General features: G+C 40.5%; 3 protein-coding genes across 3 annotated transcripts; 2 read left to right on the top strand and 1 right to left on the bottom strand.

Annotated features, from left to right (window-relative positions):
* Window positions 1–241: 241 nt before the first annotated feature.
* On the bottom strand, window positions 242–8320 carry stk3 (serine/threonine kinase 3 (STE20 homolog, yeast)). Its single transcript, XM_026156479.1, has 11 exons — window positions 8116–8320; window positions 5696–5776; window positions 5442–5570; window positions 4888–5002; window positions 4405–4569; window positions 4093–4260; window positions 3860–3997; window positions 3406–3531; window positions 3111–3312; window positions 2817–3007; window positions 242–2688 (listed from the first exon to the last, which is right to left on the bottom strand). Exons 1-11 carry the CDS (start codon window positions 8136–8138, stop codon window positions 2530–2532), a joined length of 1497 nt encoding a protein of 498 aa, XP_026012264.1. The 5' UTR covers window positions 8139–8320; the 3' UTR covers window positions 242–2529.
* Window positions 8321–8486: 166 nt separating this feature from the next.
* On the top strand, window positions 8487–11469 carry polr2k (RNA polymerase II, I and III subunit K). The gene is made up of 4 exons (XM_026156480.1): window positions 8487–8591; window positions 8792–8860; window positions 10704–10796; window positions 10979–11469. Exons 2-4 carry the CDS (start codon window positions 8800–8802, stop codon window positions 10999–11001), a joined length of 177 nt encoding a protein of 58 aa, XP_026012265.1. The 5' UTR covers window positions 8487–8591; window positions 8792–8799; the 3' UTR covers window positions 11002–11469.
* Window positions 11470–13808: 2339 nt separating this feature from the next.
* spag1a (sperm associated antigen 1a) lies at window positions 13809–24906 on the top strand. Its single transcript, XM_026155806.1, has 8 exons — window positions 13809–14236; window positions 15335–15434; window positions 16518–16670; window positions 16858–17015; window positions 20907–21048; window positions 21817–21943; window positions 22054–22191; window positions 23326–24906. The coding sequence occupies exons 1-8, from the start codon at window positions 13882–13884 to the stop codon at window positions 23329–23331; spliced, it is 1179 nt and encodes a 392-aa protein (XP_026011591.1). The 5' UTR covers window positions 13809–13881; the 3' UTR covers window positions 23332–24906.
* The last annotated feature ends 533 nt before the right edge of the window (window positions 24907–25439 follow it).

The raw sequence follows: 25439 nt of genomic DNA, 5'->3' as shown, positions 1-25439 counted from the left end.
ATATTTTTTGGCATCCAGGAATGTAAATGTACCTGTCTCTCTGTGCTAGAGGCTAAGAATAAAGCAGATGTGACAGTCAACACAAAAACTTTCATGCACTTTTCATAGTGTGTGTTTGTTGTATTTTTTTTTTTCAATTCCAAAAAAAGTAACACAAGTCTACATAATGAAATCAGAGTATCTAATCATGTCATGTTGGTATTAATCCATCCACATCTAAAGATTAGACCAAAGCCAGCTCTGGTTAACTATAAGTGACTTTTATTACTTTTTCAACATTTTTGAAACTTTATTAAAGTATTACAAACAGAACATAATAAATTAAATGCTTACATTCCACTCTACACCCTTCAATCTTTACATAAACCGAATAAGTGAAGTAAATGAAGACAAAAATCATAATGATATAGCAAAAGGTGGCTTTAGGTAACTGTACATATTACAGCCAGTTCTAAAGAAACAAAACAAAATCATAAAAAACCCCAAAACAAACTATTGGACTTTTCAGTGTTCAATAGTTTTTAATTAAAGCAAAATTAAAGGAAGCCCACATTTTCTTCTTAAACATTACTCTTTCCTTATACAACAGCATTCTACTACAGAGCAAAATTAAGTATAAACATGCATAGTCCAACCACATTTACATGACCAAGGGCCAAAATATTAACAGCCAAATCAGCCACAATATTTAAACCAGTGTCACGAAAAGAAAAGAAAGCAGAGCGGTTAATAAATAAAGTGAATGCTTGTGTGAACTGCAGGCTTAATTCATGAAGGGTTTCCATCTGCTTCACCTACAAAACACATTCATATGTAACAGCAACCAGCAGATTCACTGCACGTTTTTAACATTAAGACAGGATGAATTCATTCATTCACAGGGTCATTATTAGCGCTTAAAAAGTAACACATACTTTAGCAGAAGAGCTGAATTAGAGCCAGAAGCCAGATACATAGACAAAAACAAAAAATGTAGTAACCATTCAACAAGCTTAATGATTTTTGGGAGTAAAAACCTACAAATTCTTTCCTTCTTTTCATTTTTTGATTAAATTCCTTTGAATTTGGTTATTAAAGTGGTCCAACAAGCATATGCAGCGTGTGGGAAATTTTACAGCTGACTTCATTTATGATAAGAAAGGAAAACATTCCTCACTTATTAAAAATACAGGGGAAAAAGCCTTCATGTTCACATAAAAGAAGCCAAAGCTTGTGTCCCAAAACCCACAAAGCACATTTTTTGTCTTTTTCTCCCCTTCAAATATCAGGAAACAGAAAGCACTCTCACTGATAGCTGAAAAAAGCTGCAGGGTAAAAAAAAGAAAAAAAGAAAAAGAAAACTTGAACCAATGGAGGAAAAATTATCATCTAAAAATAAAAAGAACAAGTAGAAATCACGTGTGTGGCTGATGTAGCGGCTCTGGTTTTAAGTACAACCGTTACGTCTTTCGAGTCTTTTTTTCTCAACCTGATGTGTTTTTCCTAAATTGGAAAACAGCAATTAAACCATTTATGCAATAATTCAGGGTCTGGCCTCGTCACTCAGCTCTCTTAATGCTGCCTCAAGTCAATCAGTCAAAGTGGAACAATCAAAAGAAATCAAAATTATCTAAACGTAAACATTTAAAGAATGCTGTGCAGTGTTTAGGAATGACTTTCACCTTTTCCCCCTATTTGGAAATTACGTTTGTTTAACGTTTCAGGGTGTTGAGGATGAAGAGCAGTGAGGGAGTGTCGTGTGTGTTTACGAGGCACTAAAAGATGCTTCAGATCTGCCACTATAGACTGTGCACTGGGTGTATAAGGAAACCCAGAACGTCATACCTGAAAAACACCTAATTTAAATAAAAGATAATGCAGACTAAAGAGAAGCTGGTCCACAAAATAGCTGAAAACATGCGCAATCTGTTCTTTGACATTCACTGGATTTTTCTAAGCTTTCAATAGTCTCTCGTCCAACTCTTCTCCAGCTGAGGAAACAAACGTGACCATCCAAAGACTCGGTCGTTTTACTACATTGCTTATGTTGAAAAATCAGGTTTCAAATATTTTAAGGCAACTTCATCATCAACATCACCTCGATTGTCTTTGGTCATGGATGAACCTCCACAGCTTTTGTCGCAGGTATTTCCAAACTAGGCTCTATGTTTTATTTACAGTGAAGGTAAAAAGTCTCGGGGAGGTGGGGGGTGGGGGTAATGCCATTGACCTCGCTCGCTGCTCCTGCTGAAGAAAAGGCTTTTTGCTGATTAAAGAGGAAATTCTTTGTGTGACTCTCAGATGTGTTACAGCCACAGCTTGGTTCTCCTTTTTCTTTTTTTGGAAGGGTGTGGATTCCCAGAACCAAACAGACATCATCCAGTAAAGGAAGCATCTTACTTCACTTAGAGGTCAGCTAACAGGCGGCCAGAACAGCAGAGGGCATCCAATGAGATTGTTTTGGTTCCCCCGAAATCACTGGACAGAATTTGTTGTTTACCGTGGCTTAGGGAAATCCAGATTAGAGGAGGACAGGGTCAGAAGGGGCATTTAGAAGTTCTGTTGTCGTCTCTTCTTGGCATCCATTGCATCCAGGATGGGCTGCCTTTTGGCAGTGTAGCGCTGCCTGAGCTCCTCAATCTCCCGCTCCATCATGGGATCCAAGGCAGTCAGGCGTAACTGCAGCTCCTCAAAGTCCAGGTTCTTCAACTGAGAGGCAACACAGACAAACAACAGACGGAAAAAATGAGTCACAACACTCAGAGCTGCTTCTGTTTTGCTGCTGTAAACATTTCCACAATGAATAACACTACAACAGAGTCACGGATGACACTCACAAAGTCAAAGTCTCCGTCCTGAGGCACCTTCCAGTTGTCAGGGAAGACGTTTTTGGACTGGATATGGTAGCCTTGCTGCTCCTGTGCCTGGTTGTGGTTGTAGCTCTCCTGCTGCTGGGCCGCCTTGTTGTCCTGCTTGTCGAAGTAATCCATGAAGGAAGGACGAATCGGCTGCTGGGGGGTGGCATGTCCTGTGGAGGAGGAAATGGGTTAAACTCGAAGGTAACAAAATAAACTTTCTGGACAGCATATTTTGGAGACAGTCTCATTCAGGCAGACATCATATCCGCTCACTTCTCATCGATCCCTGGTCTTCCTCCTCGTCTTCATCGTCACTGTTGATGACCATAGTGCCAAGGTCTGACTCAAGCATAGTGCTGCCGTGCTCAATCATTGTCTGCGCCCCGTCGCTCATAGTGCTGGTGGCGCGCATGGTTCCGGCGCCCTCTGAGCCCGACTTAACCATAGTGTGAGAATCCACCTCAGTCTCTTCCTCCTGGATGGAATAAAGAACAGAGTTAAGACATGCAGCATTACATCTGAGGTTTCTTCACCCCAGACCTTTCTGTGAATAAATCACCACACGCACCGAGTTGTCATCCTCCTCTTCCAGCTCTCTCTGCTGCTCCTGCTGCCTCTTGGCTTTCATCTCCATGGCTTCAGTTATCAGGTCTCTCAGGATCGTAACTGGCTTGGCCTGGCTGATGAATGGATGCTGGAGATTCACAAGACCAAAAAGATAAAAGTTATATGAACTATATTTTACATGCAAATGTATTTCCATACGAGTATATCCACCCAGCATCATGTGTTACACCCTCTGATGTTTCTATGTGCCTGAGGCGGCATTAAATTTTCCATATTTACAAATCTCCAGGGTATCTGGGGAAGACTATTTGCTCTCTATTTTATACGTTTGCTTTCATCTTGTATCAGTTATTTGAACAGGGAAGGACACTAAGAGCAACTTAGTGTCCTTCCCTGTTCAAATAACATAATAATAGTAGTAATCCATGTATGTGGTGGCGAGGTCATCTTCTTACCTGTAGCAGCTGTGTGGCCGTCGCTCTCTGCTCCGGGTTCTTCACTAAACACTTCTTGACAAAGTCTGTAAACTCGTCTGACCAGAGCTCCGGCTTCCTGAATGTTGGAGGAGGGTTGGTCGGGATCATAAAGATTGCCTGCAGAAACACGATAACAGGATTAGGGTGGATTAAAAAAGAGGATAAAAGTTTTTCACAACACATTTAAAACAAGAACAAATGTTTCCACTCACTCTCATTGGATGAATGTCTGCATAAGGAGGTTTACCCTCTGCCATCTCTATGGATGTGATGCCCAGGGACCAGATGTCAGCTACACAGTTGTAGCCGATCTCCTGAATTACCTCGGGTGCCATCCAGAATGGAGTACCGATCACAGTGTTTCTCTTTGCCATGGTGTCCTACAGAGTGGGAATATATATTACCCCCAGACTTTTAGAGCATGACAGGACCAAGCGAGAACTCCTCAGAAGCAAATTACAAACAGTATCATGCTGGCAAACATTACTTCATCTTATCACTACTGACATATGCTGCAATTTTACCGTCAGCTGTCCAGCAACTCCAAAGTCTGCCAGTTTGGCGTGTCCCTCTGTGTTAAGAAGGATGTTTCCTGCTTTGATGTCCCGATGGATCTTCCTCATGAAGTGAAGATACTCGAGTCCCTTCAGCGTCGACTTAAGGATGGTTGCAATTTCATCTTCTGTCAGCTGAGAGATTGAAGATTAAAAACCAAACATGAACAAACAGACCATTAACTGCTGCACTTGTCTGTAGTTTTTTTTTTTAATCATTAGTTCGCTGAGTTCAGTTAAAGACAAGGTCAACCTGGAGATCTTTTCACTTTTAAGTTGTAATAAATACTGCACTTTGAATTGAAACTTTATCAAAAAATATTTTCTTCCTGACACAAAAACTAATGAATTAAAGCCACCATTGTAGTCGTTACTGACAACAGGTCAAAGGCACTTTTAAATAAAGTTTTAGCGCAGTTGCACACGTCGCTGCGGCTCAGCGTAGACACCCACCGTCTTGTTGCGCAGTCTGATGATGTCAGAGACAGAGCCAGCGCCGCAGTACTCCATCACAATCCACAGGTCTGTGTTCTTGAAGTAGCTGCCATAGTATTTCACCACATAGGGGCTGGGGAGGAAACGCAACATGGAGTGGTTATCAAAGGAGAAGATATAGAGCAGAAGTGAGAAAAAAAATCTCATGGATCCAGACACGAGAGAGCTACATGGGCTATGATGATGATGTCATACTTCCTCCTTTATTATCTCTGTAAAATGTCTTTTGAGGCTTTTCCTGGCTCAGAATGGACCTTTGAGAGAAGGCTGGCTAAGTGCAACTGGTCTGCGTACAGTTAACACTAACAGGCTCTTATCTAATTAAACAGAACAACTGTGCAATTCCCTGTTATTTAGGGCAGATGATAAGCAAAAATGTATTCTGAGTCTGCAAATAAACAATGATTTTCTCTCAAACCACTTTACTGGATGCCACATTTTTTATATTGAGGAAAAACCTTGCTTTCAAGGGCAAAAATGGGCGTATGGTATGAGACATACTGCTGTCCCACCTGTCACACTGCTGCATGATGGAGATCTCTTTGATGATTTCCTGCAGATCTGACTCCACAGGCACCTGCTTGATTGCCACCACCTGGCCGGACTCCTTATGAATGGCTTTAAACACGCTGCCATAGGAACTAAAAACACACACAAAGCTTAAAGTCACATGTATGGCTGCAGTACTTTATTACAACTGACAGCGCTTAAAAAACGATTTATTATGCAATGGTCAGCTGTAAAAATGGAAGTTAAGACTTCTTACCCTTCACCGAGTTTCTCGAGAACATCAAACACTTCCTCTGGCTGTTTCGTCAAACTATCTTCACTCAGCTTTTTCAGCTTACTGTAAAAAGGGAATAAGACAGCAATATAAAAGTGAAAGCAATGATAAGTGGAAAAGGCAAATCTAAACATTACAAAACAGGAGACACGGCATCGTTTCAGCATCTGTAAATAAATGAACGGCTGTGGGTGATTTTTAGTCTGGACATAAATGTCAAACACACTGAGACTGCAACCTGTTATTATTTCTGTTTGCTGTCATTTAAAGATATTTTTAGGCATGTGTATCGGTGCTTTCAAACACCAGAATATGAGGTAATACTTCTTCACAGATAAAAAAAAAAAAAAATCAGCACCGCAGCCAAACAGGAATAAGTCATTATTAGTTAAGTTCAAAGTGATCGACAAAAAAAGTTATTGTGAAAGTGAAAACACAACCCAGCATGCACTGTTCACTATTTTCTGACTTGATCAAAAATATTATCACGTGCAATACGAGACTAAAGGAGGTTGTTTCCCCCTGAGCAACGCAAGCTTCAATAAGGTTCCTCAGTCTGGCTCTAGTGAATAAATCAAACACAATGAATCAATGATTCAGTCATTTAAAAATGATCCTACATGAGCTCTGACTAAGACAACAAACAGATTGTGTGTGTTTTTCCTTTAAAAGGGTATTTCTATACTACCCCTTAGAAAAGTTTGCACTATATGAAGCTGGAAAGGCCCTCACATCCTGCTGTTCCTGTTAATTTCCACTAAGCAGAACAGAAACGTTCAAGTATGGTGTCCTCAAAGTCTTTCAGAGAAGCTTTTTACTGAAGGTGAGAGGAGCTGAAAACATTGCCGTTTTTTCTTGAATCCAAAATAAAAAAAACTTATTCAGTCTGAATTTCACATAGTGTTTTATAACTATTTCAATACCTATTATTATATTTATTATAATAATTATTAATATTATCATCATCATCATCACTTATTTTGCTCAAATATTTATTTTTGTAGACTCATTCTTTAATTTCATTGTACATTTATGAATGTTATAGTAAACTTTTAAGCACTATTTACTTTATATTTGTATTGTCTTTATATTACGCACACTTAATTTTATTTTTGTCAATGATTTCCAAAGCAGTTCTAATTTCTTTTGATTTTATCATTCATTTAAAAAATTTTACTATTCTATTATAATCATGTTATTTAAGATAAAATGTTTTTATTGCTAGTTAGTATCTCTGATTATGTTAACTACACACACATAGCTTAAATAGGAAATCTTTCCTACCAAACTCTGTCAACCTAAATGTTTAATAATATTACTTTATTATTATTATTATTATTGTTATTATTCATCCTTTATAGTGTTGTAACAAAAGGGTTGCTCATGGAATGGAATAAATAAATATTTCTCATCTGCACATCTGAACATGTGTGATCTCATAATTTAAAAATAGTACAGCAATCATACAAAGACTTCAGATCTGTCGCCTTGTGGTTAAAAAGCTATTCAGTAAAATTAACTTGCATTGTCTTTTTTTGAGCCTGTGAACTCATGAACCACCACAGAACAGAAACCAACTAAGTAATCAGTAACGTGTAATACTGGTTTGTCTTCAGGAATCGTGCCAAAAAATACCGTGTTCGACATTTAAACAGTTCTAAATGATGGCCTGTGATCTATCAAGCATATATCTCTTATAAAGGATTTCAAGTCACTCTGAGCAAGCAGTAGAAGCTGCAATCAGTATTTGGCAAAGTGGCTTTTATATATCTTTTATTTATTTGGATAAAATTTTTTACTGACATTCAAAATGTTTTTTTTTTTTAATAGAGATCACGCAAAGAGGCAAGCCAAAACATGGAGGACCTTTAACTTTTACAAGGACATTTTACGTGTCCAAGAAAGTCAATAACAATAACGCAGACTCATAAAGAGAGATCACGTCTTTACTATATATATATGTCTAACCCCTTCATAAAGCCTAATAACTAAAGCCTGTTTACAAATATAGGCAACAATATTAGACATAAAAAGACACAGTAATTCAATTTTTGCAGGACACTCGGGAAGCTAGAGACTGATTCAGTGCGATCATTCATGCGATTGAATGATATTTCAAGTGCAAATCTAACCACTGAACAAAACACTCTTACAGAGACTTGGGAACATAAAACGACCACATCATTAGCCAAATCTATTAGACACTCAATTGAGGGCTCAGGAAAGAGCGCCTCTGTGTGAGGAACGGTCTGTACATTCGTGAACAGAACTGAAAGTTTGAGAGAAGACTGGCAACGATAAGTTAGCTTAGCATCAGCTAGCTCGGCGACATCCACCGAGCGTTAGCTGTTCGGCTAGCTCGTTAATAATAGCATTTTTAGCGTAGTCAAATTAACACAAACCTTTTGGGCGCAGACGTCTCCATGATGTACGAGTTCAAAACTAAAAAGAAAACACACTAATAGGGACTCGTGGCACTTTTGGGACCAGCAGTCAGGACGAGAACATTGTCGACTGAATCGTTGTTGTCAAAAACTAAAGCAGCGCCAGCTGAGGGATCGTCAGATGACGGTGTTACGGCCTCAACGCAGCGCCCCCTGCTGGAGCGGAGTACAAACAAAACGGCTTAAAATACTCTCCTTAGAAACATTGAATAATTTGTATCAATTAAACAACTGAAACTTGTGAATAAAATGTTACTGATAATAGAGCTGTTCACAAAAATACAATTGCTTTCTCTGGTCTCTTTCAAAGACATCGTCCGACCAATCACAAGCGACTTTGCTGTGAGGTGCACGACTGTTCTACGCATGTGCAGGCAGGAGCCTTGTGGAGTATGAAAAGAGAGGTAAACAGCTACAGCTAACGTGTTTAAACGGTGAGAAACCTTGTTATTATCTTTCCATCCTGTGTACTCCGTATCGGTTAGGTTTATGCAGCGTTTTTAGATACTTTAAAGATATTTGTTGTTTGCTCTAAATACCGGTTGGGTTGTTTTAGTCTGTTTCGGGCAGTACCATGCTGTTTCTGGTAGCATGTTGTTAACAGTTATCTCTCTGTCTCTATTTTTTTGTTAAGAATCAGAAATGGATACGCAGAAAGATCTACAGCCGCCCAAGCAGCAGCCTATGATCTACATATGTGGAGGTATGTTACAACGTTTACTTTAGTAATACCACCGCTGGTAATGCAAACAGTACGATTTTACCTGCTCTAATGCAAACCTTTCATCACTGCCATCACGGCTGCTTCTCCTCTGGATGTTTTTCTTACATTACACCGCATAGACCTTACATATTGTTCATAATGTGTTCCTTCATAGTAACAATTATCTCATAATAAGTTGACAAATAATAAATTGCAGCTCAATTTAGAGTGTATAACTAGCCTCTCCGACATTAATAAATTAAGGATTAATCCGTAGTTAATGCTTCAGAGATCGCTAAGAGTGTATTTTTCCAGGTATTACAACACTAGTTTTTAGAGAAAACCGTCTAGCACACTATATCATGTCCTGTTTTACCTAATACATGAAAATTCGCATAACTACCGTCTGTAATTATAAATATGAGTTCAGTATTGGTACTAATTAACACTTGGAGCCCAAAACTTGCCTATTGTAAACCGGTCTGTGCATTCAAAGCTGTGATACCTGGCATGTGTGGAATTTCCGTTCACTGAAATTACATCTCAGGTGCCTTTATAGCCTCATGACCCCTACTCCTTTTCTAATCTCTGTTTTAATCATAGTTAGCTTGGGATAAGTTGATTGTATTGTTCTGTATGTATGTATGATGATTTTCTTTTTCTTTTTTTTACCTTGTGGGTATTTGTGCTTCCAGGTGCAAAACACAAGTACTAACTGAGAGTTACTGTCATGGTCCTGGGCCATGTGGGCCCAGTATTCTTAGTTTTCATGTGTTTTTGTATTTTGTTCTTTATTTAGGCCATGCTTCCTGGGTTGATCTGTTACGTTGTTCCTCATGTGTTTTCCCTTCGTGACTCTTACCCCCTGTGTGCCCCTCTGTGTATTTATGAGCCCTCGTCTCTCTTTGTGCTTTATTCTATGTTTTCCCTAGCCCGTTATGTCTGCGTTCTTCCCGTGCTCTCTCTCCTCCTGTCTGAACCTCTGTGCCTGTACCCGTCAGCGTTATGTTCACCCCGCCCTGTCTCGTTATGGTTATCTGTGTCACCTGTGTTCCCCGTGTGTTCCCACTTTCCTCGTTAACCCTCTGTGTATTTCTGTCTGCGTCTTCCTCTGTTCGGCGTCGCGTTCTCCCTCATGTTGCGTGGATCTCCCTGTGTCTCTCTGCGTATGTTAGTTTACTTTTCCCAGTTTAGTTTTGTATTTCCTATGTTCTGCCATTCCAGCATTAAAGCTGTGATTTTGAGTTCATCCCCGTGTCTGTGAGTTTTGCGTTTGGGTCCTCCTCCTGCCTGCCACACAGCGAGTCATGACAGTTACATGATGTTCTTGTGTTTGAATAGTGTCTTTACTACTTAATCCACTGTGGTGGAGACATCTGGAGGACATAACATACACATTAGGCTCACTAGATGTTTACAGTGGGAAATATTAAACCTCCTTTACAGTCTGATACAATGTTACTATTTTGGAACCAATAATAATTATTTCACCATGATTACGTAATGTTGGTCATCTTGCATCTGGAAAAAGAACCACCCTGATTTTAGTTCTAATAAGTTTTTTGGCAAGGTGTAAAAACTCAGTAACAATCTGAATGAACTGAAATGAATACATCTTACACATTATGGACTAAATGTTGGGCCACACCTCTTTGAATTCAGAGGCGTGCGCTAAGTGAATAAAAGTTACCAACACTCTGCTGACTCAGTAGCTGCATAGGTCCAAACTTTCTCTGTCATTAACATCAGCAGAAAAACTATGTGAGGGGGTGTTGCCCGCTGCTCTGCTCTGCTCAAACTGAACTTGACCACATAACACCATGTTTTCTCTCGTCACTTGCAGAATGTCACACCGAGAACGAAATCAAAGCCCGCGATCCGATCAGATGCAGAGAGTGTGGCTACAGGATCATGTACAAGAAGAGAACAAAGAGATGTATCCTTTTGACTTTGTGTGCATGAAGACAACTTGTGAAAACATTAAAAATGACCAGTTGACTTGTTTATTTCAGATGTGAGTCTTTTTGCTAAAGAGTGTTCAGATATTTTGATTTTGATTGATATTTTATGAATTGGTTGCTATGTTTGCTGTGGATTTCCTTGACTCTCTGATTTCAGTGGTTGTATTCGATGCCCGATGAAGAAGAGGAGAGGAGCAGTTTTGACTCTGTTTACTGTTTGTAGTGTGGGATCATGTAAATAAATAGACCTGGCTTCAGATTTGTGAACTACTCATTTTATTCTCGGTCTAAACAATACATTTGCTTGTCAAAAATGTATGAAAGTTTGTTTTGGTTTATTAAATAATAACTATTTTAACTGGTCAAGACTGTTTTTTCCCAGTTTTTCTAACTGATGAGCTGATTTAATTACCGGTAGTAGCATCTCCATGACGACAGGAAAATTTGTGTTTCAGCTCTTGTAGACTTTTCTATATTCATGTAGTCACGTGTAATTGGTCTGTTGCTATGAGATGTTTGCAGCTTTTCGACCCCTGAAATGGACTCTGCCTTTCAGAATAACAAAATGCAGCAGGGGGAAGTAACCTGATTTTGTGTAATGCAAACTGTTTTTTTGGCCTTTTTCATAGTAATAAAGATTAAATGAGACTGCGATGTTTTCTTCCCCTCACCCCCAAAGGTTTTTTTTTTATTGACTTTGACTGTAGGATGGTTATTGGTACCAGACAGGCTGATCTACCAGGATTTTCCCACAGCCATCTCCCAAAGAGAAAAAATATCCAGTGAGTGGCAGTTCTCTAGGTGAAATTGCATCATTGACGCCAGAGAGGATTGGACAGAGTTTTGAGACGATTAAAAAAACAAAAGAAAGAAAAAAGCAACAGTAACTCAAATGACAACTGCTTACAAGCGACTTATTCGGAAGAGCGTATCTGAATGCACAACGTAAAACCCTGAAGGAGACCGGCTACAGCTACAGAAGACCGCATTGGGTCCCTCAGTTTCCTGTCCACAAAGAACAGGAAACATACTGGCTCACCAAAATTGCACAATAGAAGAAGAATTAAAGAGTTAAGGTAACTGATTGCAAAAGGGGGACCAACCTGTCACGATCCTGGGTCTTATGACCCAGTGTTTTGAGTTTTAGTTCATTTTGATGTTTATAGTATGTTTAAGCTCATTAGGTCTCCTATGTTCATTTGCTTATTAGTTCCCCCATGTGTTTCCAACCCATGTTAAGTCTCCCCTGCTCTTCATGTGTTTCATGTCTGTGTCTTACGTTGTCAAGTTCTGGTTGTCATGTCTGCGTCTCATTATGTTTCCTATTTTATTTTGAAGAGATCTTGTGTTTTTATATTATGGTTTATGTTTTGAGTCCTTTGTTGTACTGTTTCTTGTTTCCATAGGTCTGTTATGGTTATCATAGGTTTAGTTCTTTGGCTTTGTCATATGGCTTCCCTGTGTTCCATGTTATGTCCACTGTGATGTTTTGTACCATGTTTCAGGTTCCTATGTTCTGTCTCCCCAGTTGCTGTTAAGTTTGCATGTTTAGAATTCAGTCAGTGTGTTTCCTGTTTTACTTTGAAGGTCCATGTCTCATGTGAGTATTTCTAGTTTTGCTTCCCTTGTCTCGTCAGTCCTGATTACTCCCAGCTGTGCTCTCCTTCTGTCTCATTCCCTCGTTATCCCTCTGTGTATTTAAGCCCTGTGTTTCTCTTTGTCAGTGTCGTAGTCTCCCTCATGCTGTGTGTGATTCTCCCCGAGTCTCCTGGTATACTTTATGATTAGCTTTCCCAGTTTAGTTTTGTATTGCCTGTGTTCTATTTTTCCAGCAATTAAAGCTGTGCTTTTGAGTTCAAGTTCTGTCCCCGTGAGTTTGCGTTTGGGTCCTCTCCTGCCTGCCACACAGCCGAAACATGACACAACCCAGTACAAGCAAGGTGTACTTAAGTGTCCATTGAGTGTATTTTTGATCTAAAGCAGCACTATGATAGCTTTAACTTCTTTAAATTACACTGTTTCCCCAAGTTTAGCTTTTAAGTTGATTTAAATCTAAATCTGTTTTTTTTGTTCATTTAGTCCCTTAATATCTGCATGGCAACTTTTTAGTTTGGCTTACCACAAAGATTTCAAACTGTTGCGCTCTCTCTACTCAAAGGTGCAAAAAGGTGCATATTACACAAATAAGACACAACAAATAATAGATAATAACAAAAAACTAAAATGATGTGTTTCATTAAGATGAGATACCAAATCAAATAGCAAACAAAGCCTTCACTGGGATCATTACTTGCACTTGGGTTTAGCAGCTATTTCATTTCAAACTTCCATCTTTAAAAGATTCTAATAAAACATTTGTGTGAACCTGTGATTTGATGTAATTACATGCCAAAATGTTGACCAATAGAAAATAAGCCTGATTTAATTTCCCGGTGCTGGACAGAGAGCTGCTTCCAGCTAAGATGCTGCTGAGAGAGTTATGAACAACGTGTTCTCATCAACAAAGTAATTACTTTGCTGAACTACCCTTTAGGTGACAAACAGGACTGGATTCAATGATTGTTTTCATTACTGGACTGGGTTTTCCATCAACAAAATGTAATTTTACATGATTAATATTCTGTTTGTTTGCTGTTGATCAGATTTGCAGCTCACTCCAATTATCCTAAGAGTAATTAAACATTTATATCTTTCCACTGTGTCAAAATGTTGCCTGTCAGTTACTTCTTCTCCAGTAATACAGCGTAAATCATGTATAATCGAAATTATAATGGGTTTTTTTCTTACAATTTGATGAATTAAAGCATCAAAGTGTCTCGCATGTGTGTGTCTGGTCCAGGTTTCCTCTGCTCTGAAGTCTAAACTGAGGCTCTCCCTTCAGAGCTGTCCTACTGCAGCACTGCATCGCTGTGGCACTCCCCCCTCCCCCTCGCTGACATCACATCTGACGCCTCATGTCGGGGGTGTGTCCAGCAGAAATCCCCATCCAGGCTCAGATGTAGCTGCGGCTCTGAGAGAGGTAGAGGCAGAGTTTGAGCACACTGCAGAGGGATTGCAGCTATGGGGAACGCGCAGGAGAAACCTCCGGGCGGCGGAGGAGGGGCAGCGAGCGCGGATCAGGCCACAGCAGGGAGTGGGACACGAAGCGGGGGTGGAAGCAGCGGGGGAAAGCCTCACATGGCTCCACAGAAGGGGGCGGTCAATGGCACTCAGAGAGAAAACAGCCCTGCTGGTGGGCAAGAGAAGAAGGAGGACAGCCCTGCAGTGGACACAAGTTACCTGGATGCTCCCGCCGGGGCCCTACCTCCTCACCTGGCCCGGCTCAAGAATGAAGGGAACCATCTCTTCAAACACGGACAGTTTGGAGACGCCTTGGAGAAGTACACCCAGGCCATTGAGGGATGTGCTGAAGCAGGTGGGGGGTGACATGAGCGGTTTCTTTTCTCTTACACAGCATGTGATCCTGGGATAAACAAATCTGATTATAGCCACGATACTATAGCATAGTTAGAGGAGCTTTATCTAACTGCTAATTTCTTGATTCATTGATTAAACCATGTATAGTTTTAGAAAATAACAGTAATTTTGCTACCAGAAAGTTATTTCTTGTTTATTTTCATCCTTGGATTCCTTGGAGTAGCTTTTCCACCTCTGTGACTCAGTGTAGAGTCGCCAAAAACAGCAGATGGGTGTCACAGAGCCTGAGAGACACCCTCTCGTAGCATCTGTGACTTAGCCCTGGTAAGGGTATCACAAACAAGTTGACTCAGTGTCACCTGGTTCCACAATCCAACGTATCCCGTGTCAGTTTTGAATGCATTATACCACTGTTTTTCCAGTCAGCCTGCAGGATGACTTCAGGTCACTTCACTTTTTAGCATGAAGCAGAGACACAAGGCGTCTCTGCACCGGTGATTTGTGATTGCAGTGGAGTGTTGGCACAAGACAAGTTGCTGTCGATGGAAGTCGTGTGCTGATGCATGGGGCTTTTACGTGAGGCTCAATGCCACGCTGCACAGAGAGCACTCAGCTGACTTTTACTCTTGTAGCTGGCAAGTGTGAAGGCTTTTTCTGCACTTGCACTGTAGCCAGATTCCAAACGTTTAGACTTGATTAATCATAGACTTCAATCAGAAAGCTGGTGAGAACAGTGTATGATAATGATGATGCGCTGTGGGTTGTGGAAGCTGTACATAAGACTGATGCTCTCCCAGCGGTTATGAAACTGCACTAGAGTGGAAAGGACAGTGGAGAAAATGACTCTACCGAGGGATCTCTTAACACAGCCTTTTATCTGTCTGCCTTTCACCCCTTCAGCATTTCTGGACACTTGCAATTGAACTGCTTCACTTCTCTTGATTTCGCTTCTCTCTCGAGCACTTTAGGCCACAAAGTCTAAAGAACTGCTGGTAATATGGATGTGTAGCATGGCCTTACACCTGCTTTTCAGATCACAAGATGACGTAAATGAATCTGGTCATTCAGAAATGTGATTATGGTTGTCCCCTTGCAGGCATTGATAGTCCAGAGGACCTGTGTATTCTCTACTCCAACAGAGCAGCCTGTTACCTGAAGGAGGGAAACAGCACAGACTGCATACAGGACTGCAACAAGTACGTGACTAGTGTCGGTTTTATTACTGGTTATAACTTCCAGGTTTGAGAGATGAATCCACAGATCTGACATCACACCCCAAAACACTGTCAGATCACAGACTGTATTTAAAAGATGGCCAGAACCAGAACCGTTCTGGTGTCATGGTCGTAACCATCTTGTGGAGTGCTAAGTTTATGTGTGATTTTATTTGCGAGATAGCTGGTTTGAAAAGGCTCTGAATGCCACAAACAATTGTTGCCACTTTAATTTTCCCAAAGTGGCAACAATTACAGCCTGATTGGAACATCTACTCTTACCAGTACCAGCTTATAAAGAGAGAAACGCATAGATAGAGATTGGGCTAAAGAGATCAGCCAAGAAAACTTATGAATAACTTATTAAAGGGGGACTTTTTGTGCTTTTTTGTCTTATACTCACTATTTTAACAGAGTCAAAAGTGGGAGACACAGCAGGAACAAATCAGGGATAATGAGACAAGAGAATATGAATTAGATACAAAGCACAAAAGACAAAAGACCACCAAAACGAAGCAGGAAATAAGATACCGACAAAGGCTCGAACATGTGAAGTTAACAGTGAAAGACAAGAGACAGAGACAAGACTGGAGGGACACAGTGGGATTAACAAAAGGGAACCAATAAACCTTAAGTCATCTACAAGCAAGCAAAGAACTATAGGGACAAATAAAAAAGCTCATATTAAATAAACCATTAACAGAAGACCGTGAAGAATACTGAACTAGAACAAAATCATTTCTCAAAACTAGAGGAAGTCATGAACCTGCAAAACTCAAAAGCTGACATTACCCAGTTGGGGACACGTGGGCTGTGTTTTATTTAAATTCAATATTATTTACATGAAAACTGAATGACAAGCTGCTTTTCCACACCCTGATTGTAACTGTTTTCTCTGTAACTGTGGAACACAGCATGTAGATCATCCACAGTGATGCAGTTTTGGATCCAGCAGCTTCCTGCTTTTTGTTTCTTTGCTCTAAAGGCTGCGACAGCCTGTCGGTCAAATATTCATTCACATGTTCAGATCCCTCGGTCTCCGCCTCTCCTCTCTGATCCTCTTAGGGCTTTGGAGCTGCAGCCCTATTCCTTGAAGCCTCTGTTGCGTCGAGCCATGGCCTATGAGTCACTGGAGCGCTACAGAAAGGCCTACGTGGATTATAAGACCGTCCTGCAGTTAGACACAGGGATACAAGCGGCTCACGACAGCATCCACAGGTCAGCTGAACACAAAAATCCAAACACGGGAAACTTCAGCCGCTTCATGTGCTGGTGCATGTTTAGTCAGATTTTACGTAACACCAAGTCGTCTCAGTCATTTCAGTTTCCCTTTGGGTCCCTGCGCGAGTCTTGCTAATGCGAAACACTTTACGATACTAGTTTCAGTCTCTTTGTTCTCTGACAGGCTCACAAAGATGCTGATTGAGCAGGATGGGCCCGAGTGGAGACAGAAGCTTCCAGAGATTCCCGTCGTCCCCCTGTCTGTGCAGTTGCAACACCGAGAGAAACCAATCAGCATCGAGCAGGCCCAGGCCAGGGCCGCCAGAGCAGCCCAGGAGGAAGGTGAGGAACAACCATTCCTGTGGGTTTAAGTGGTTAAATGTGATGAGCACATCTGATGCAAACAAAGAAGCCTTTTAAAGAAATCCAGATTTTCTTGACTAAAGACAGTTCTTTGGGTGATTTCATTCACGTAGCATTTTTAAAAGAAACAGTAAATAATTGAACAATAAAGCAGCAGCAGAAGTCAGTGAGCAGAATCAGCGTGCAAATGCTGAGTAGTGGTGAAGGTGCTCCAGCTGAGAGACTCTGTGTGTGTGTGTGTGTGTTTGTCTGGGTGTACTATCAATAATGCAAAGTAAAGACGATCCACACAGACTATAGTGCTGCTGTAATGGAACAATCCAGGTCAAGTTTCCTCTGCGCTCGAACTGCTCACAAGAACCAGGAGACTCCAAATGTGCCATAAATGCAAATATATGTAAATAGTTTTGGAGCAGTATAAGGCTGTAAAACTCACAACAACACTAACAGATAAATCTGTTTACTTGTACTTGTCTAATGAAAAACTCCAAACACACGATCTAACACATACAAAGCTGAATGAATATGAAGCCAGAAACAGAAGGAGACAGGAAGTGATCGAAGTTGTAAGTGTTAAAAGCAACATGTGTGCTGCTTAAATTTGTCACAGCAAATACGCAGCACTGTTAATCACTACCTCCTACAGTAATGCATTTTGTTCCATCATACTGAGGAGGAATGACGCCATGCCAACAATAAGAAATGTAAGACAGCATCTTAAGTTATTATAAACTGTGGTAAAATAAAGTTGTGGCCAGAAGTTCACATCTGCTCATTATGAGCAAGAATGTGGTGGTAACTTTGAGGTTTTAATGAGTTCATTGAACGTTTCTTTTTCCAGGGTGGAATGATTGTACTGCACACATCATAATGTCTTTAAAAGATAAGGATTGGGTGATTGGATTGGTTTGAATTTATTTTGAATTTTCTCTGATCCAAACAAGGTCAGCAGTATATATACATACAGCCCCATTAATATGTGGTTACATGTCCTTTAGCAAGTTGCACCTTGACAAGATGTCTTTGGTAGCCATCAGCAAGCTTCTGGAATAATTCTGGGTAGATATTTGAGTGATTGTAATGGCAGAAAACTTAATTTAAATTAGTTGGTTTTCTGGCTCAGAACCAGCTTTGACGTGTATTACACAAAGTTTCAGCGGGGTTGAAGTTTAATGTTAGCCTGCTTTATCCATTCATAATGGGAACGGGATCATTGTCCTGTTGGAACATGCAAATGTGTTCAGGTTTCAAACATCCAACTGTTGTGGTGAAGTTGAAGAATTTGGAGGTAGTCCTCCTTCTTCATTTTTCCATCCAACAATACCATTGGCAGCAAAACAGCCTCATAGCATGATGCTACCACCACCATGCTTGACAGCTAGTGCAGTCTTCTTAGGCTTGAAAGCCTCACCTTTACTCCTCCAAACATACTTCTTACCATTGAGGCCAAATAGTTTAATATTTGTCTCATCTGACCATTAAACTTTTCTCCAGAAGGAGTTTGCAAATTTGAAGGTGTCGATTTTGGAGCAGAGGCTTCTTTTGTGATCAGCACCATCTCAGTGTGTGGTGTAAAACTGACTTCACTGGACAGTGATGCTGGTGTCCCAGTAGCTTCCAGTTCATGGCTTGAGCCTTGTTGGTTCCTGAACATTCAAATCAATTTCCTCTCATATGAGGGTGACAGTTTGGGTCTTCTTCCGGACATTAGCAAAGTTGTGACACATCTGAATAACTTGTACTTATGTAAAATTGGACTGATGATCTTAGAATCTGCAGTTGTTTGTGTACATCTACAATTCTCTAATACAACAAGTCAATCTGAGTGTCTCAAATGTTCAATTCATTCATTCATAAACTCACGTTTGTGTTGTTTCTGTCTTCATGTTGATTTCCCCAAAACAGGAAATAAAACCGCAAACACGCAACACAAAACAACACCAAACTGTGCTCCTTAATAAAAGAGTTAAAATGAATTAAAATTCTGACAATTATAATTTTATCCGTTAAAACAATTAGACTTAATGAAGCCTCGAGTTCATTAATATGTTAATATGCCTTTAATTGCAACAACACAAGTTAAATGAGCATTGCATTTATTAGTTGAGCTAGCGTTAGTGGCGATGATTAAAGCTATTGCTCTCTCGGCATTTGCAAACACAGCTGTGTTATCCGCCAGAGGAAATTACATATCTATTGATGCTTGGATTGAAAAGAATTAAACACAACCTCTACAGCAAGCTAGCATCAAAATAACCCTGTAATCAAAGATTGCACAAGCTTGTGTTATTATTCTCCCACAGCCCCGAAACCTCCTAACCTGCCACTACGCTTCAGCGCCGGTGCCAGCGCGTCTGTTTTGACTGTGTTATTGGTAATGTTATTAGATTGTATCTGTTAAATTATCTCCTTACAGCTTGACTCCCAGCTTGTATCAGCTTCAGAGGTGATTGATCTCAAATACTCATGCTCCACATATCAATTTAGTTTCCCAGCAACAGAGCACTGAGTGGTTTGTGGTATCGACGGACGTCTCAGCTAAAGGAAAAAAATAAGCTTTCAGCACCGAGCTGCTTCAGAAAGCATGCAGGCCTTTTCACTTTGTGCTTTGGTTCAATTGTAAATGGATGAAAGTAGAATTTTCTTGGTAGAGAAAAATGAAAAAGAGTTTCAAAAGCTGGTTCAGGCTTTTTAATTCAGTAGTTTTATAGTGCTTTGGGCCTGAATGCTTTCTAAAGTAACTCTGTCTGAACACTTTATTAGTTATACTTTGTTATTACTGGGTTGGACCTCCTGAACTGTTGATATAAGGTGGGATTGATTCAATGCTTTCATGTATTTTTGCCAAATTCTGACCCTGACATGTGAATGTTGCAGCAATAATCATTACTCATCAGACCAGACAGCATTTCTCCAGTCTGTCGTCCAATTTAGGTGAGCCAGTATGAACTGTAGCTTCAGTTTCCTGTTTTTAGCTGACAGGAGGTGTGCTCTTCTGTTTCTGAGGCCCGTCTGCTTCAGGTTCCTCATTTGTTGTGCATTTAGAGATGCTCGTCTGCATGACTTGGTTGAGACAAGTGGTTATCTGAGTTACTGTTCCCTTCCTTTCAGCCTGAAGCATTCTCCTCTGACTTCTGACATCAACAGGCATTTTCTCCAGAGAACTTTGGCTCAGTAGATGTTTTCTCTGTTTTCTTTGACCATTGTCCAAAAACTCTAGAGATGTTTGTGGGGGGAAATCCCAGCTGGCCAACAGTTTCAGAAATACTCAGACAGAAAATCACTCACATCACCTTTGTTTTCTGTATCGAATCTTAATTTGAATTTCAGCAGGCCGTCTTGACCACATCTAAATACCTAAATGCACTGAGTTGCTGCCATGTGATTGGCTGATTAGATAATTTTGTTAAAGAGAAGTTGAACAGGTGTACCTAATCCAGAGGCTAGTGAGTGTATATTACTTTTAATGCCTGCTGAGCTCGTTTTTTCAAGAGTTGGCAGTAGTAGCTGTGTCATTTGATTAATGTTATCTTTTTGTGTACCTGTGAGTCTGTGTTTATGTTTAAGTACCGCTGCGTGTGTCTTTTCCACAACTCATTAGCCGCATTGGCTTTTTCAGCACAGCCGATCGCTAACTAAGGAGGAGTTGACTCATCTCCGCTGGTCCACAGAGACTGCTGCCGACAGGCTGGATTTATTAAGGCCTGAAACGGTGTGAAGAAATTGTAGAAGAGGCTTGTTGAAAGACAAACCATTCAGTACAGTCTGCCCCAGATCTGTCTAACCAATCAATAACTTGCACTGAAGAAAATGAACTCTTTATGAAGTTATCTTTTTCAGTTGGAAAAAAAACCATTTTTCTGCCAACAGCCAGAAGAAAAGAAGCCCACTTCACTTTGCTTAAACAGGAAGGCAACAGTCTGGTCAAGAAAGGCCACTTCCAGGAGGCCCTGGAGAAGTACAGTGAATGTCTCGCCATAAAACCTGACGAATGTGCGCTCCACACAAACAGGTATAAAAAAACAACCCAAACAGACGCTAGAATTGACTGGTCTTTGCAACAAGAGCGCCTGAATTACTTTACAAAAGAAACACTGTTTGAAAGGTGGGTAGTTTGATCGCCACCCCCCAAAAAATAACAGAATAGCTGCCTACATCAAGTAAGAAGCTTCAGCTCAAATATTGTGTAAAAATCCGCTGAAATAATGCCAGTTTCTCTACTCTTGCAGCAAAGGCTTAAATGAGAGTCGTTCTTCACCTTCACATTCCCCCAGTTGCTCGTCAGTGTCACAAGTTTTCAATGAAATTGCATGTTTTGATCTTACTTTGTCAGCACAGAAAAATGGCCTCTCGCGGTAGGGAGCTAATTCTCCATTTACAGGTAGACAGGGGGAACAGTAGAGGGCACCATATGACCACCTGGCATGTCAAATCTGATGCACTGCCAGTTGTTGCTCTGGATAAAGCCCCATGAAGGTGTATCGGTATATTTGAAAGGAATTTCAGATGAAATATTGTGTTGCAAACATGAAAGCCTAAACTGCTGGACACATGTGGATTCCCTGTAAATATTACATCCTGCAAAAATCTCTATATTAACAAGATATTGTGCGAAATGTTGGGGAAAATGCATCTGTCCCTACTCTTCTACAGTGCATATTTTGAAGATTTTTCATTTGTATTTGAAACAGTGTGGAGTAATCTAACCATGCGTAGCCTGATCCTCATACTGATCATCACTGACAGAGACCGTCTGACAAATCCTTTACTTCTCCTCCAGAGCCATCTGTCTCCTGAAACTGAATCGGTTCGAAGAGGCCCGGCAGGACTGCGATTCGGCGCTGCAGCTGGAGCCGAACAACAAGAAAGCCTTCTACAGACGAGCCCTGGCTTTTAAAGGTTTACAGGTGCCGGCACGCCCCCTCATAAACCTCTTCCTTGTCATTTTAAGATAATGCGTTGGATTTTTCTTCCCCCTCCCATTCCTGATTTCTCTGTATGAATAAATATCCTCTAGGACTACCTTTCAGCTAGCAGTGACCTCCAGGAAGTCCTCCGACTGGACCCAAACGTCCGGGAGGCGGAGCAGGAGCTCGAGGTGGTGACGGGCTTGCTGAGACAGAGCCTGATGGACAACACCGTGCACACACCAAGGGTAAAACAAGTTCATCATGTCGCCTTAAGCCCCTCAATTACTAGATTTAATTTTCATTGTAGTTGTCATTATGCAACACAAGGTTATAAAACTATACTGGAAGTTCAGTCCCTTTATGCAAGGAGGAGAGGTAGTGAAGGTGGGTGAGATTAAATACCTGGGGTGAACTGTCCAAAGCAAGGCTGCAGGCAGAGTGGAGCGGGTGGAGATGAGTGTCAGAGGAGGGTGTTTTGGGAGATTTAACCTTTTTAACTTGCTTTCTTATGCTTCTTTTCCTTTAAAGGTGATAGCGGCACATATGCCTCTTTCATTTTACTTGTTAATAAAAACCTTTGCTTTATTCGTTTGCCTACTTGTCTCAGTTTTTCAATCTGGACATGCTTCGTTATTTTCCTCACATCCCTCGGACTGTTAGGGAACGTGACAAGGAGCAACAGCAAAAGGGAGGTTTAGATGATTTGGAGACAGTGGCAATGGCAGGAAGTGGAGCTCGAGGTGATGATAAGCTATTCATTGCGAGTGACCACAATGAACAGGATTAGAAAGAGTAGAGTGCATCAGAGGGACAGCTCAGGCTGAGCGGGTTGGAGACAAAGTTTGAATGGTGAGGCTGAGATGTTTTGGACATCTCCAGAGGAGGGATAGTGGATATATTGGATAAAAGATGTTGAATATGGAGCTTTCAGGCAGGATGAAAAGAGAAAGACCACAAAGGAGGTTCAAGGATGTAGCGAAGCAGGACGTCCAGAGGGCTGGTAGGACAGAGGAGGATGCTAGAGACAGGGTGAGATGGAGGCAGGTGATCTGCTGTGGTGAACCCTGAAGGAAACAAACTAAAGAAGAAGAAGAGTGTGGAGGATTAATTTGACGGTTTTGAAACCTGAAGAAAGAAACTGTTCTGCTGGTACGGCAGCTGATACTTGGTAAACAAGTATGGGATGCTTTAATCACTGTAGTTGACAAGCCTCCAGGTCTGGATCCAGACATATCCCATATGTGTTTGTAACGTCTCCAATTAGTTAGGAACATGGCTTTACCACTTTATTATCTCCAGATAAGGCTTCAAGTATGTTACAAACTATTAAGACAAACAAAACCTCATAGAAAAGGCTAACCTTTGATGATTTCCTGCAGGTTTGATGTCTCCTGCTGGTTCACATGTGGAGACAGGTGTGGACACTTACCATACTGCTGCAGGACTTTTAAAGCAATCGGCTACAGCAAATAAGCAGCGTAGAAATGCAAATGACTATTTTTGAACTCCTGGGACGAGAACCGTGGACGACCAGCTTTTCAGCTCTGCTTCATCTGCAATGTGTGCGAACCACACGTAACTCCTGAGTACACAAGCTTACATAACGGTAAGCTTTATTTAAGGAGGCTAATGTCAAGGTACTTGTGACCCGCTCGCACTATAAATCATTCACGTTATGATGTAATGTCCAGTTTCATGTAACAGGCTCCAGAGCACTCTTACTTGTTAAAGAGTGTTGAGAGAGGGGAAAGAGAGTGCGTATCAAGCGTGCCTTACTGAGATTTTTACCACAGTTAGGATGAAATGCGCCAAGATTAAATGTTTAATTTTGATTGCGTTTTTTTTAATCTGCTTTGAAAGGAATGGATCAGTGCAGTGCAGGCAGTGTGTGTTTGTGTGTTGCACAGCAAGATATGAAAGCTTCAGCTATTTTATTCCAAAGCGTTTGTTATTGTTTACATGTAGTGTGATAAGAGCTGCTATTAATTTAAATAAGAAGCCAACAACATCACATAAACTATCATCACTATTAGTGTTGGGAAGTGCCCTAAAAGGCACTAACGTGAATTTCAGCTTCACCGGTTAGATTAGCTAAAAAAAAAGTCTGAGGTCAGCACTTTAGAGTGGACCCATGATGCTTTTCTTTATTTCATGCCTGATAAATGCTGCTGGAATTTCATATTACCACTGTTTCAAAAAATTACATCATCTTTTATAAAGTAATCATTGTGTTGTGTTTAACACTAGCGCTGAGCTGATGTCAGCTCGGAATACCCTTCCTTATATGGTCAATCAGCTCTAGCTATGTCTGAATAAGGAGGCGGAGCTAACAAGCACTGGGTTCTGTTTAGAAGCAAGTCGAAGGGCAGCCAATCAGAATTTGGGCTTGTAGTGAGGGGGAGGGGGGGCCTTAAAGAAACAGAAACTAAAAAGACTTGTTTCAGACAGACGATAAAAGACCAATAAGATACATAACGGTCACTTAACTGCAAATCAAATAATGTTGAATAAAAATTTTGAGTGAGTGGGACATGAACTAAAAGTCCCTTTTAAGCGACTTTTAGTTCACGTACCTCTCTGGGTTTAAATATCGCCCTGCTTAGGTTAGTGTTACAGTTTACAGAACAATGCACTGTACTGTAGCTCAGTAATTAATGTAATTAATGACTGTTTTGTTTTTGTGTAGGTATATAGTAGTTAAATTAAAGCTAATGTCCGCATGTCTGTGCCCTTATTGCTGCAACAAGACCCCCGATAAGGCTCTGATTAAACACCCAGATATATTTATCAAAAACTGTCATATTACAAGAAAATTATTTATTACAGTGATACAAATGTACTTTATTTAAGTAAAAACATCAATAACTCGTTTGAGTTGGGAGCCTAGCCTATAAGAGAAAGCAGCAATGCTTGCAAATTGAAAGCTTGTTTCCACCAATTTGGGGGGGGGGGGGGGGGGGCGAGAAGCTCTGAATAAAAACAAAAAAAAAAACTTCATATATCTCAATTATTTACCTGTTATCTCATCCCCCCCCCCCCTCCCCAGTTTCAAGTAATTAATTGAGTTAATAGGACTTAAACGAAAATTTTGACTAATGTACCGTAAATTTTCTTTGGCAGAAAAGGCTTCCATGGAAAGTCATTTTTCAGCTTCCACCCTCAGGCTTGTCATTCTCCCACATTTCAGCCTGCGTTTGTGTGCAGGCTGAAATGTACTTTTACACACGTTTGAAAAGGACAAATTAGATGCTTACCAAGCTTTGCAAACATAATTTATCACCTCTGTCAACTCTCCACAGGAGCAGAAGCTTTTGAAATCACCCACATCCGCTATGTATTTCTTTAAAATGTAGCAAACTGTGCCACAGTTTATTTTGCAAGTATAAAAATATTAGGTTAGTTTTTTCCAGTCTTGTTTTCCTTTGTGTTGTAAAAATAAAAGGCTTATCTTAAAAAAAAAAAAAAAAAATCTTGATGTAAAGCTTCATTCATG

This window comes from Astatotilapia calliptera, chromosome 22, assembly GCF_900246225.1.
Source record: "Astatotilapia calliptera chromosome 22, fAstCal1.2, whole genome shotgun sequence".
Taxonomy (NCBI): Eukaryota; Metazoa; Chordata; class Actinopteri; order Cichliformes; family Cichlidae; genus Astatotilapia; species Astatotilapia calliptera.
The sequence above is the reverse complement of the archived record's forward strand: the minus strand, read 5'-3'. Positions and strand labels throughout refer to the sequence as shown.

What these genes read in the sequence shown, in the direction of transcription:
- stk3 (XM_026156479.1), bottom strand. Translation starts at nt 8,138, where the DNA reads ATGGAGACGTCTGCGCCCAAAAG. An exon ending in TCAGACTGCGCAACAAGACG is followed by an intron (nt 4,570 to 4,887) that starts GTGGGTGTCTAC and finishes TCAATCTCTCAG; the next exon opens with CTGACAGAAGATGAAATTGC. An exon ending in CGGCCACACAGCTGCTACAG is followed by an intron (nt 3,532 to 3,859) that starts GTAAGAAGATGA and finishes GTGAATCTCCAG; the next exon opens with CATCCATTCATCAGCCAGGC.
- polr2k (XM_026156480.1), top strand. Translation starts at nt 8,800, where the DNA reads ATGGATACGCAGAAAGATCTACAGCCGCCCAAGCAGCAGCCTATGATC. An exon ending in TATGATCTACATATGTGGAG is followed by an intron (nt 8,861 to 10,703) that starts GTATGTTACAAC and finishes CGTCACTTGCAG; the next exon opens with AATGTCACACCGAGAACGAA. An exon ending in CAAGAAGAGAACAAAGAGAT is followed by an intron (nt 10,797 to 10,978) that starts GTATCCTTTTGA and finishes CTCTGATTTCAG; the next exon opens with TGGTTGTATTCGATGCCCGA.
- spag1a (XM_026155806.1), top strand. Translation starts at nt 13,882, where the DNA reads ATGGGGAACGCGCAGGAGAAACCTCCGGGCGGCGGAGGAGGGGCAGCG. An exon ending in CAGAGCAGCCCAGGAGGAAG is followed by an intron (nt 17,016 to 20,906) that starts GTGAGGAACAAC and finishes TTCTGCCAACAG; the next exon opens with CCAGAAGAAAAGAAGCCCAC. An exon ending in TGTGCGCTCCACACAAACAG is followed by an intron (nt 21,049 to 21,816) that starts GTATAAAAAAAC and finishes CTTCTCCTCCAG; the next exon opens with AGCCATCTGTCTCCTGAAAC.